This window comes from Scyliorhinus canicula, chromosome 9 (assembly GCF_902713615.1).
Source record: "Scyliorhinus canicula chromosome 9, sScyCan1.1, whole genome shotgun sequence".
In the NCBI taxonomy this organism is placed as follows: domain Eukaryota; kingdom Metazoa; phylum Chordata; class Chondrichthyes; order Carcharhiniformes; family Scyliorhinidae; genus Scyliorhinus; species Scyliorhinus canicula.
In genome coordinates, this window is record NC_052154.1 from 65454912 (window position 1) to 65468538 (window position 13627).

At 42.3% G+C, this 13627-nt stretch overlaps 1 protein-coding gene across 4 annotated transcripts in view; it reads left to right on the forward strand.

Moving 5' to 3' along the window:
* Nucleotides 1–13627, forward strand: part of nutf2 (nuclear transport factor 2) — a 75772-nt gene that overhangs the window by 25808 nt on the left and 36337 nt on the right. For all 4 annotated transcript variants that reach the window (XM_038806810.1, XM_038806809.1, XM_038806811.1 and 1 more), the window contains one exon: nt 10097–10195. In XM_038806810.1, coding sequence (XP_038662738.1) covers nt 10097–10195 — 99 coding nt within the window. The remainder of the gene's footprint in view (nt 1–10096; nt 10196–13627) is intronic.

Consider the following 13627-nt stretch of genomic DNA (forward strand, 5'->3'; position numbering starts at 1 on the left):
CTCCCACAGTCCAAAGATGTGCAGGTTAGGTGGATTGGCCATGCTAAATTGCCCTTAGTGTCCAAAAAAAAGTTAGGTGGGGTTACTGGGTTATGGGGATAGGGTGGCGGTGTGGGCTTAATTTGGGTGCCCTTTCCAAGGGCCGGTGCAGACTCGATGGGCTGAATGGCCTCTTTCTGCCCTGTAAAATCTATGATTTCTCATCAGATATCGGCATGACACAGCCATCTTGTTGACATGTAATTGAACTTCGTATCCCCATGGACAGGTTACCAGTTTGCTTCCTCCTAGAAAATCCATGTGTACATTTCAATGGTGAGCCAGACCGCGAGACACCCTATTTGTGATGTTAATGCTGGAGCAAAGCACCTACACCAGCAACTTTGAATTTCCATGTAAAACCTCTCATCTGCCTCACCTGTATTTGCTGTACCACTTGCACATAGATAATGCCAGCATCATTAGCCTCACTGTTACTTTGGCAGAAAATTATGGCCCAGTGATATGGTTTTTTTTGGCATTGTAGTTGTACAAGTTAACCTGAGTTTAAGACATGGTGGGAGATCCTAGACCTGTGTCATGCTCCGCTTGTGCGATGTGGGAGTTCAGGGACACGTTCACTGTCCCTGGCTCCTTCACGTGCAAGATGTGGGTCCAGCTGCAGCTGCGAATTGACTCGCTTTGGAGCATCCACGATGCTGAGGAAGTCGTGGATAGCACATTTAGCGCGTTGCTCACACCGCAGATAAAGACTACTGAGGGAGATAGGAAATGGGTGACCATAAGACAGGAAGAGTCGGAAGGAAGTGCAGGGTCCCCTGCAGTCTTCTCCCTGCAAAACAGGTATACCATTTTGGATCCTGTTGAGGAAGATAGCTCCCCAGGGGAAGGCAGCAGTAGCCAAGTTCATGGCACCGTGGCTGGCTCTGCTTTGCAGGAGGGCAGGAAAAAGAGTGGTAGAGCTATAGTGATGGGGGATTCGATTGTAAGGGGAGTAGACAGGCATTTCTGCGGAAGCAAATGAGACTCCAGGAAGGTATGTTGCCTCCCAGGTGCAAGAGTCCTGGATGTCTCAGAGAGGCGGCAGGACATTCTAAAGGGGGAGGGTGAACAGCCAGCTGTTGTGGTGCATATAGGTACCGAAGATATAGGTAAAAACAGGATGAGCTCCTACATGAATTTAGGGAGTAAGGTACGACCTCAAAGGTAGTAATCTCGGGATTGCTACCAGTACCACGTGCTAGTCAGAGTAGGAATGACAGATAGACAGGATGAATGCGTAGCTTGAGAGATGGTGCAGGAGGGAGGGATTCAGATTTTTGGGACATTGGAACGAGCTCTGGGAGAGGTGGGACCATTACAAATTGGATGGTCTACACCTGGGCCGGACTGACCCCTCTAGGGGGGTTGTTTGCAAGCGTTGTTGGGGAAGGTTTAAAGTAATGTGGAAGGGAAATGGGAACCAATGCAGGAAGTCGGCGGGTAATAAAGAGAAGATAGAAACAAAAGTCAGTAAGGAGAAAAGTGGAAGGCAGAGAAATAGATTGAACTGTGTTTATTTCAATGCAAGAGGCCTAACGGGCAAGGCAGATGAACTCAGGGCATGGATAGGTACATGGGACAGGGATATTATAGCTATTACTGAAACATGGCTAAAGAAGGGGCAGGACTGGCAGCTCAATGTTTCCGGGTACACATGCTATAGGAAAGATAGACCAGGAGATAGGAGAGGAGGGGGAGTTGCATTTTTGATTAGGGGCAGTATCACCGCAGTACAGAGAGAGGATATATCCGAAGGTTCGCCCACTGAGTCTATATGGGTAGAATTGAAAAATAAGAAGGGTGAGACCACTTTGATAGGACTATTATAGGCCCAAATAGCCAACGAGATATTGGGGAGCAAATATGTAAAGAGATTTCAGACAGCTACCGGAAAAATAGGGTGGTAATAGTTGGGGACTTTAACTTTCCCAACATTAACTGGGACAGCCATAGCACTAGGCGGTTTGGAGGAAGAGAAATTTGTCGAGTGTATTCAGTAAGAATTCCTCATTCAATATGTGGATGGCCCGACTAGAGAGGGGGCAAAACTTGACCTCCGCTTGGGGACTAAAGAAGGGCAGGTGACAGAAATGTTGGTGAGGATCACTTTGGGACCAGTGACCATAATTCCATTAGTTTTAAGATAGCTATGGAGAATGATAGTTCTGGCTCAAAAGTTAAAATTCTAAATTGGGCCAATTTCGAGGGTATTAGGCGTGAACTTTCAAAAGTTGATTGGGGGTGCCTGTTTGCAGGCAAGTGGACAGCTTGTCGGAGTAGAGTTAAGAGAGAAATCAGGAGGGCAAAAAGGGGACATGAGATTGTCTTGGCAGATAAGGCAAAGAAAGACCCAAAGAGCTTTTACAGATACATAAAGGGTAAAAGGGTGACTAGGGAGAGGGTAAGGCCTCTTAAGGATAAACAAGATCATTTATATGCAGATCCACAAGGGATGGGAAAGGTCCTAAATGAATATTTCTCGTCAATATTTACTGTTGAGAAAGGCATGAATGTTAGGAAAATTGGGGAAAAAATAAGTAATGTCTTGAGTAGTGTACATATTACAGAGAAGGAGGTGCTGGAGGTATTAAAGCGCATCAAGATAGATAAATCCCCAGGACCCGATGAAATGTGTCCCAGGACGTTGTGGGAGGCTAGGGAGGAAATTGCCGGCCCCATAGCTGAGATATTTGAGTCATCGACAGCCACAGAAGAGGCGCCTGAAGATTGGAGGGTAGCAAATGTTGTGTTGTTGTTTAAGAAGGGCTGTAGGGGATAAGCCTGCAAACTACAGACCGGTTAGCCGTACTTCTGTAGTGCGTAAATTGTTAGAAGGTATTCTGAGAGACAGGATCTACAGGCATTTAGACAGGCAAGGGCTAATTAGGGAAAGTCAGCATGGCTTTGTAAGGGGAAAGTCTCACGTATTTGATTGAGTTTTTTGAATGGGTAACCAAGAAGGTAGATAAGGGCAGTGCAGTCGACATTGTCCATATGGACTTTAGCAAGGCTTTGACAAGGTACCGCATGGTAGGTTGTTGCAAAAGTTTAAATCTCACGGAATCCAGGGTGAGGTAGCCAATTGGATACAGAATTGGCTTGGCGACCGAGGCCTGTGACCAGCGGTGTGCCTTGGGGATCAGTGCTGGGTCCACTGTTATTTGTTATCTTTATTAATTTTTTGGATGCGAATGTAGGAGGCATGGTTAGTAAGTTTGCAGATGACATCAAGATAGGTGGCATAGTGGTTGTGAAGAAGGTTATATAAGATTGCAACAGAATCTTGACCAATTGGGCCAGTGGGCCGTGAATGGCAGATGGCGTTTAATTTAAATAAATGTGAGGTGACTTTGGGAGATCAAATCAGGGCAGGATCTACTCAGTTAATGGTCGGGAGTTGGAGAGTGTTACAGAACAAAGAGATCTAGGGGTACAGGTTCATAGCTCCTTGAAGGTGGAGTTTCAGGTGGACAGGGTGGTGAAGAAGGCACTCGGCACGGTCGGTTTTATTGGTCAGAATATTGAATGCAGGAGTTGGGACATCTTGTTGAAGTTGTACAAGACAATGGTAAGACCACACATGGAATACTGTGTTCAGTTCTGGTCACCCTATTATAGGAAGGATATTGTTAGAAAGAGTACAGAAGAGATTTATGAGGATGTTACCAGACTTGATGGTCTGAGTTATGCAGGCAAGTGGGACTAGCTTAGTGATAGAAACTGGGCGACATGGACAAGCTGGGCCAAAGGGCCTGTTTCCATGCTGTAAACATAATGACGTTGTGATTCTAAGTAGAATTTGTGAAGGTATATGAACAAGATTAGTATCACTTGAATGTCTCCCATAGGTATAATTTCCCTGCCTGAACTATTAAATTTAGTGATGATGAGGGAATAATTTGTTCTTTAGGGCAATAATTTAGGACAATGAATTGAAAACACTTGTCACAATGTTGCTTAAATATTGACTAGTTGGAATTTCAGGCAGCTTGGGTCTCTTGTGCTCTTTAAGTATGCAACAGCAGCTTCAGATCGTGAACAACAAACAATGGGATTTGTGCTGTGAATAATATGTATACGTTTTTAGGTGAACCCAACTTTACAGGAAAGTTCTAGAGCAGGGGTGGGCAAACTTTTCCGTGCAAGGGCCACATTCAGAAATTCACAATTTTAAAGGGCCGCATAGTATATTAAGTAAAATAATTACTTCACCCGGTTATGATTCTGGGCGCCTCATATAGAACATAGAACAGTACAGCACAAAACAGGCCCTTCGGCCCTCGATGTTGTGCCGAGCAATGATCACCCTACTCAAGTCAACGTATCCACCCTATACCAATAAGTAACCCAACAGCCCCCCCCCCCATTAACCTTAAAAAAAAAATTAATTAAAAAAAAAATAAAAAAATTTTTTAATTAAAATTTTTTTTTAAAAAAATGACTGGTGGGCTGCATAAAGACCTTTGGCGGGCCGTAGTTTGCCCACCCATGTTCTAGAGTGTAAAATAAATGACCGTTGGAGGAATTTGTGGTACTTTTTGTTTAAATGTTGGTGTTAAGGTTTATTCAGCTCAAGGGATAATTACTTTATGAAATTCAAATGAGTTCCCCATGAAGCTTATTTTTCTTCAATTTGATAATTTATCACATTCCAGAGAGAAAATTGCTTTGTAAGTGTTAGAATTCATCTGAATGTCGTGGACTGAGTGGTGTGCAGGGGTACAAAGAATTGATTCATAGATTTCCTATAGTGCAGAAGGAGGCTGTTCGGCCCATTGAATCTGCACCGATCCTCTGAAAGAGCACCCATTAGGCCCACTCCCCCACCTTATCCCGCAACCCCACCTAGCCTGTGCATCTTTGGATACTAAGGGGCAATTTAGTATGGCCAGTACACCTCACCTGCACATTGTTGGACTGTGGGAAGAAACCGAAGTACCTGGAGGAAACCCCTGCAGACGCTGGGAGAATGTGCAAACTTCAGTCAGTCACCCTAGGTTCCTTGTGCTGTAAGGAGCAGTGCTAACCACTGTGACGCCGTGCCGCCCCCAAGAGGAGGAGGGAATGAGAAATCTTCCCGTATAACCCACATCTAGTTTATTTGATTTGATTAATTGGCCAATCCTGAATATAAAGAGCTGGAGGAAGATCAGTGGTCAAATCTTCAGCTTCCTGTCAAGGTGGAACAAACTGACCAGTTTGTAGTAATCTGGAATAAAAGTCCGTTAGAGTGAGTGAGAGTTGATCTTAAAATGGGTAAACTACTTGGCGAATTGATGATCAGAGGTGTAAATTTATCCTGCTAATAGATAATATGGCATGCTTTATTCTTCTATGTCATGAGTTTTATGAAATAGTTTAAAATTATGGACAAACTAGCCATTTTCCATTTACTATCTAGTTTGCACAATGAAAACGTTCAGTAACCCGATCCCTATCCTTGTGTTCCATTATGTCCATACGTTGGGAAGTAAAGTAAGTTAAACTGAACAGAGGAGCCATTGGGTTGACATTACAAGAGTGCCTGATTCTGCTGACTTATCGCTTCTCGGCCTTTTGGCTAAGATCAAGTGTAGATTCTGCTGACTTAAAATAACTGGTGCCTGAAATTTGTAATGGCAAATGTTTTGTTTTGTTTAAAAGATAATTCTATGTAAATTGATAATTGTTTAGAAGCTAGTGATTAATGACATTTTAAAGAAAGAAGGGCAATATTTTTGTCCCTTATGATCAATATTTAGAGAACAGCTTTTTACTTTTCCATCTTTCTTATTTGTGGGTTTGATATTGAAAGAAATGCATTTCAATTAAATAGAAGTGAGGGTAATAAGTGCTAATGGGGGAACCCTTGCGGAATGTTCCCAAGCTCTGAAGATCCCCTACCTGATGTTATCAGCAGCATACATCAGTTTCAATTCCACTTCCTGGTTGTATAGAGAAGCCTTTGAACTATAATGTATCTGAAAAGATAATTAAAAAGGAAAGTAAAATTGCTGCAGAAGTCGCGTTGTCCGAGGAATATATCATATTATACTTTACAGACAATGTCCCAGATACCACCACCCCTGGGTATCTCCTGTCCCACCATCAGGGCAGACTCACAAGAGATGGAAGCACAGTGGTAAACAGTCGGTAGGGAGTTGCCTTGGGAATCCTCAACATTGATTCTGGATCCCACGAAGTCTCGTGATTTTACATCAAACGTGGGCAAGGAAATCTAATGATTACCAAGGGTGCAAGGATACAGATTGAACTCTGGGTGGGATACTTCAATGTCCATCACCAACAGTGGTGTGGTAGCACCACCACAGACCGAACTGGCCGGATCCTAAAGGATGTAACTGCTAAACTGGGTCTGCGACAGGTGCTGAGAGAAGCAACAAGAGGGAAAACAAACTCTACCACATCCTCACCAACCTGCCTGCTGCAGATGCATCTATCCATGTCAGTGTCGATGGAAGTGACCACCGCTCAGTCCTTGTGGAGACAAAGTGCTGTCTTCACATTGAGGATACCCTCCATTGTGTTGTGCGGCACTACCATTGTGCTAAATGGGATAGATTTTGAACAGATCTAGCATCTCAATTCATGAAGTGTTGTGGGCCATCAGCAGCAGCAGAATTGTACTCCAGTACAATCTCTAATCTCATCACCTGGCATATCTACCACTCTACCATTACAATAAAGCCAGGGAACAATCCTGGTTCACTGAAAAGTTCAGGAGGGCATGCTAGGAGCAGCACCATGCATGCCTAAAAATGAGGTGTGAAGCTTCAAAACATAGGACTACTTTTGTGCCAAAAAACAGTAAGCTGACAGTAATAGACAGAACTAAACGATCCCACAACCAACGGATCAGATCTAAGCTCGGCAGTCCTGCCACTTCCAGTTGTGGATGGTGGTGGACAATTAAACTCACTGGAGAAGGAGGCTTTACAATTATCCCCATCCTCAACGATGAAGCAGCCCAGCACAGCAGTGCAAAAGATAAGGCTGAAGCATTCGCAACAATTTTCAGTGAGTGGATGATCCATCTTGGCCTCCTCCAGAGGTCTCCACCTCAGATGCCAGTCTTCAAACAATTCAGTTCACTCCATGTGATATCAAGAAATAGCTAAAGGCACTGGGTACGGTAAAGTGTATGGGTGCTGACAATATTCCGGCAATGGTACTGAAAACCTGTGCTCTAGAACTTGCCACGCCCCTAGCAAGCTGTTCCAGTACAGCTACAAAGCTGGCATCTACCTGGCAATGTGGATAATTGCCCAGGTATGTTCAATACACAAAAAGCAGGAGAGATCCAACCCAGCCAATTACCGCCCCACCAGTCTACACTCCATCATTAGTAAAGTGACATAGGGGGTCATCAGCAATGCTACCAAGCAGCACCTGCTTGGCAATAACCTGCTCATCGTGTTCAGTTTGGGTCCTGAAAGGGTCACTCAGCTCCTGACCTCATTACAGCCGTACCCCTGAATTCTGAGTTGAGGTGAAAGTGACTGTCCTTGACATCAAGGCAGCATCTGACTGAATGTGGCATCAAGGAGTCCTAATATTAGTGCCACAAAAGTGCTAGACAATGACCATTTCCAGGAAGTGAGAATCAAACCATCGCCCCATGACATTATGAAATGTCATTACCATCATTGAAACCCCACTATCAACATCCTGGGGGTTACCATTGACCAGAAACTCAACTGAACCACTAAATACTGCGGCTGCATTACAGGTCAGAGGCTAGGGTTGTGCTGCGAGTACCTCGCCTCCAAAACCTGTCCACCCTCTGCAAGGAACAAGTCAAGAGTGCGAAGGTACTCTCCACTTGCCTGAATGATGCAGTTCCAACAACACTCGACATGCTCAACACTAACTAGGACAAGGCAACCGTGTTAATTGGCACCCTTTCCACAAATATTAATTTCCTCCACCAACGACGACCAGTGGCAGCAGCGTGTACCATCTGCAAAATGCACTGCAGTAACTCGCCAAGTCTCCTGAGGCAGCATCTTCCAAACCCACAGCCGCTGCCATCTAGAAGGTCAAGGACAGCAGACATACGTGAGCAGCACCACCTGAATGCTCCCATCCAAGTTGCTCACCATCCTGGCTTGGAAATATATCACTGTTCCTTCACTGTGCTGGGTCAAGCTCCTGAACTACTCCTTTAACAGCTCTGTGGGTGTACCAACACCATAGGGTTTGCAGCAGTTCAAGAAGACAGCTCACCACCTTCTCTAGAGCAAATAGGGGTGTGCAATAAATGCTGGCCTAGCCAGAGATGGCCGCATCCCATTAATGAGTATAAAATGTTAAAAAGGAAACAAATGGAACTTTTCTTTTAGAAACTTAACTCTTGTGAAGCTGACCGTCACTATCTCTTTAGGTTTCTCTGGCCGCATGCTGAAGTGTCATGACTCCCTACCCACAACTTCATGCCCCAACTGTCCATGGATAAAATATGAGAGCAGGACAGGGTTTCTATTGGCTGAGGCAAATGACAAAATCTTATACTTAGCCTTATAAATGGTGTACTTGCCTTTATTAGCTGAGGATTAGAGTTTAGGAGCAGAGAGGTTATGTTGGAACAATATAGAATGCTGGTTAGGCCTCAGCTAGAGCATTGTGTGCAGTTCTGGAATCCACATTATAGGGGGGATGTGGCAGCACTGGAAGGGGTGCAGAGGAGATTACCAGGATGTTGCCTGGGCTGGAGAGTTTAAGCTATGAAGGTAGATTGGATAGACTGGGGTTGTTTTCCTTGGAGCAGAGGAGACTGAGGGGGGACACGATTGAGATATGTAAATTGTGAGGGGCATTGATAGAGTAGATAGGAAGAAACTTTTCCCCTTGGTAGAGGGATCAATAACCGGGCAGCTGAACTTAAGGTAAGGGATGGGAGATTTATAGGGGATGTTAGGAGAAACGTTTCATCCAGAGGGTGGTGGGAGTCTGGAACTCACTGTCTGAAATGGCGGTTGAAGCAGAGACCCGTATAACATTTAAGAAGTATTTAGGTGTGCACTTGTGATCCCAAGGCATACAAAGCTATGGGCAAAGTGCTGGAAAATGGGATTAGAATACTTGATGGTTTTTGACCAACGCAGGCATGATGGGCCAAAGGACCTTAACTATGCTGTCGACCTCTATGACTATAAAATGCAAAGCACTGAATGGGAGGATGGATATTTCAAGGTTTTTAAAAAAAATGTTTAAAATGTAATTTTGAGGTATATTAGTTTGATAACTATTCAAGGCTTTCCAGGGACAGGAGACTGCATTGATTCTGCTTGGAATGCTGTGCGATACCTATTGTAATTTGTTTAACAGCAGCAGTATAGTGGATGGAAAGGTGACCCTTTCACAAATTTGCATAACATTTACTTTTCAAAAACAAGGTCAAAAGAATCTGTTAAGATCATAATTTTTTTTTCTAAGAATGATCCATTTTTTTGCAGAAAGTTCTCCTTTACATACATTCTTTAATACAGCCGTTGTTGCAACACAAAACAAAAGGCTGAATCTGCTAATATCTTTTTAATTGAACGTGACAGTAGCAACCAGTTTGCGTTTAAAAAATAAATTTGAGCGTTAGAATGGTGTTAGCAGCTCAATCTGTCATTTGAATATAATTTTAGTGTTTATGTATTATACAGAACCTGACGTCAATACAGCAAATACCTGAAGACTCTTCTGAAAATGTTCTTAAATACAACCCTGTTTAGTATCTCTCAATTTTGGATATATACATGTTTGTTTCATTAAATATACTTTTGCTGTAGTTTAGATAGTACTGTCCAAAAGGTTATGGATAGTGCTGTTCATAAGATTGCAAACAGTGAGTAATTGCCAAGCACTTTTTGTTTGTATGCATTAAATTGTTGACAAAACGAAGTGATACATTGCTGCTGAGTTTTTTTGCATTTTAAACATAATGTCTAGTTTGAAGGAGTAGTACTATTAGACATGTATTCATAATTTGCAGTGCACCATGATGTTTTCTCAGCAAATAAAATTGGAGTCGTTCTTCTCATTAGGTTTATCATTTTAAACACAGGGCCTTCCATTTCGTAAAATACAACACAGCATAACTGCACAAGACCACCAACCCACTCCAGATAGTTGCATCCTGAGTATGGTAGTAGGACAACTTCAGGTAAGAGTGCCTCTGTTGATGGTCTTGAGTTTTATTTAAATCTTTAACCCACATTGATGTTCAGTGAGTGTTTATTAAGCCTTTTTCTCCATTTCCTATTGTGCAAAGAGAATGGTGTGTAAACCTTTTTTTATAAAAAAAAAGTTTATATTCATCTGCGTGGATTCACAGTAAGAAATTCAAACGCGTTTTCTGAATATGTTCTTCAATAGAAGTATGGTCTAAAATCATGATATTAAAACCTGCATCCAATCTTTGAATTAAATACCATAGATAACTAATGGTAATTCTTGATAGTTAATTGTTAGTCATTAAAATATCTTTTAAAATAAGTTTAATAATTCTCTTTCTTTGAGTTATGTGTCCCTGATGGACAGCCATTGCCATTTTGGAACACTCTACTTTCCCGTTTCCACTTTGAGGAAACATGATCTCGCAGAAATGTGAGTCTATAGTCGAGTATTTAGTATGGCAACAGGTTTCAATCTAGCAAAGTTTAGTGGAGTATTGCAACTCAAGTTACAGCTCCTTATTCATGTGACAAATGTTTCTGCACAAGCAAGATAAGATGTTTAGATGTGACAGATGGGGTGGCCTGGCCTGCATTAACTTGCTCTGCACCATAGTTGGATATGTAGCTGTATTTTTTTTTTTAAATGAGTAACTCTAAAGAAGTTGCAGAGTTTCTTCATGTATCAAAGGATCGGTAGCTGAGAGTACTATGATGGGCCTGTTCTTCTACTATATATCATGGTTGTGGAATTTACTTTTGTCAGAATCACCACTAGGCCGTTTCTTTTTATATGACAGCTAATTGAGGGTTGGGAAACAATTGGATGATGCCTCATCCTCTGAAGGTATTTCTACTGGATCCAGTGAGATAATGTTCAAAATAAAGAGGAGTTTAGACAGAGTAGATCAGGAAAATGTGTTCCCACTTGTGAAAGGATTGAGAGCAAGAGGACACAGATCGAACATAATTGACAAAAAAAGCAAAAATGATCTGAGATTTTTTTTTTGACTCAACGAATAGCTAACATCTGGAATTCGTTGCCTGAGAGTGTGATGGAGATGGGTTTATTCAAAGGGGAACTAGACTGTCGCCTTAAAAGGAAGAATGCATGGTCACAGGGAGAAGTCCAAAGATGTGCGGGTTAGGTGGATTGGCCATGCTAAATTGCCGGTAGTGTCCTAAAAAGTAAGGTTAAGGGGGGGTTGCTTGGGTTACGGGTATAGGGTGGATACATGGGTTTGAGTAGGGTGATCATTGCTCGGCACAACATCGAGGGCCGAAGGGCCTGTTCTGTGCGTACTGTTCTATGATCTAAGTTGGGAGAATGCCACCAAGTGAATTGCTCATTCAGAGAGCTGTTGCAGACACACTGGTCTGAATGAGCTCCTTCTGCGCTGTAACAATTCTGCGGAATGCAGTTGGTCTTTAATAGTCCAGTGCATTCCTCCATTCCACTCATATGCCATTGTCAGAGGCCTTTGAACAGTTGTCCGCTCGTTGTCTCATTTTTATAATGAAAATCACAATGAAACGGGCAGTATAGAAGAATGTATCTTGCCAAAGGCTTTAAGTGAGCTGTGCAATGACTGTACAATGTGTATCAAAAAAGCCATATTACACTGGAGTAGAAGAATTACAGATAAGGTTCCAGAAAGGACGGAGTTGAAAACCAAAATTCTAGATGAATCCAACTGAGTTCAACCAAGTAGGGGTGGATAGCCTGTCAGTTCATGGAGCAGAACTTGCCACGAGTCAGAAATAACCCAACTTAATACTCCACAAACATGCAAGAAGAAAAAACAGGAAGAATAAAAGGAAGATTGTAGTTAGAGTAACCATTGGACAAAGCACCGGATGGTTTGCAACTACAAAACTGAGGAAATCTGTCTCCGGAAGTAAATTTTGCATGGTGTAGATCTGAGGGCAAGGAGAAATTTGTTCTGAGAGTGAATTTGAGAAGTAGGCAGCAGAATAGAATGATTCTCTAAGTTTAGAGTGAGTTAGATACTGCCATCTTTCCTGACCGTGCTTAGCGATGTGTTTGCTTTAATGATTGATGGATAATGTAACATCTGAATAACCAATGAGATGAATTGTGAAAAGTGTTTTGGTTTGATGTAGATACATTTTGCTTAATGTATTTTTTTCTTTTTTAATAGCTCACAGGAATAATTTATGTTATAATTTTGTGGCTCAGTTATATTTACATAATTGCTATATCACTGACAAAGGCAGCTAACAGTTACATAATGGAAATAATTATGATTATACCATGAATGATTAACGTGCCAACTGAAGGGCTTACGTTGTACGTTTTCTGATCTGACTAGTGAAGCTTTTAAGTTGTGTAGAAAACTTAAACAGAAATAACCATTGATGGGCTGTTTCAGTTTTGTGTTCCTTAGATAAAATAGCAAACCATGCTGTTCAAGTAGTTTCTTTCTGGGTCATCTTTTTGTCATAAGAGTTTATTTCTATTGTGTTAAGTAAAGTTATGCCACAGCTTCCTGGCCAAGGACTGTAATTGAACTCTGTAGGTACGTAATCATAGAACTTTAAGAACAGGAGCCATTTGGAGTGACTGATGATTCCTTATCATTTTAACTACTGTAATCTCCCCAATCATGTTTTCTTGTCCTTGTATCTTTCTGTGTTCTTCCTTTTTCAAATAATTATTAGAATGCTTCTACAATTATGGTATACCCTCCGTTCCACCAGAGTCTGTAAGCTCCTGACCTCATTACAGCCTTCGTCCAAACATGGACAAAAGAGCTGAACACGAGGTGAGGTGAGAGTGGCTGCCCTTGACATCAAGACAGCATTTGATATAATTTGTGGTGGCATCAATGAGCCCTAGCTGCAGTCAATAGGAATCGGTGATGAGGGGAAGGGGTTGGACTGGTTGGACTCATACCTAGCACAAAATGGTATAGCTGTTGGGTGTCAATCATCTCAGTTCCGGGGATATCACTGCAGGAATTTCTTCGGATAGTGTCCCAGGCCCAACCATCTTTGGCTCTTTTATTAATGTCTTTCCCTACATCATAAGGTCAGAAATGGGAATGTTTGCTGATGATTGTATAATGTTCAGTACCATTCACGACTCCTCAGATACTGAAGCAGTCCATTTACACATGCAGCAAGACTGGATAACATTCAGATCTTTCATTCTCACGCCGCAATATAAATATTTCCCACTTTCTCTGTCTGTTAGCTTTAACAAAGAGTCATCGGACTCGAAACGTTAGTTCTTTTCTCTTCCTCCAGATCTGCCAGACCTGAGATTTTCCAGCATTTTGTCTTTCGTTTCAGATTCCAGCATCTGCAGTAATTTGCTTTTATAGAGAATCTAGCCATCTCCCCATGATGGTTCAGTGGCACATTGCCAATGTTCAATTCCCCCACTATCAATATCCTGG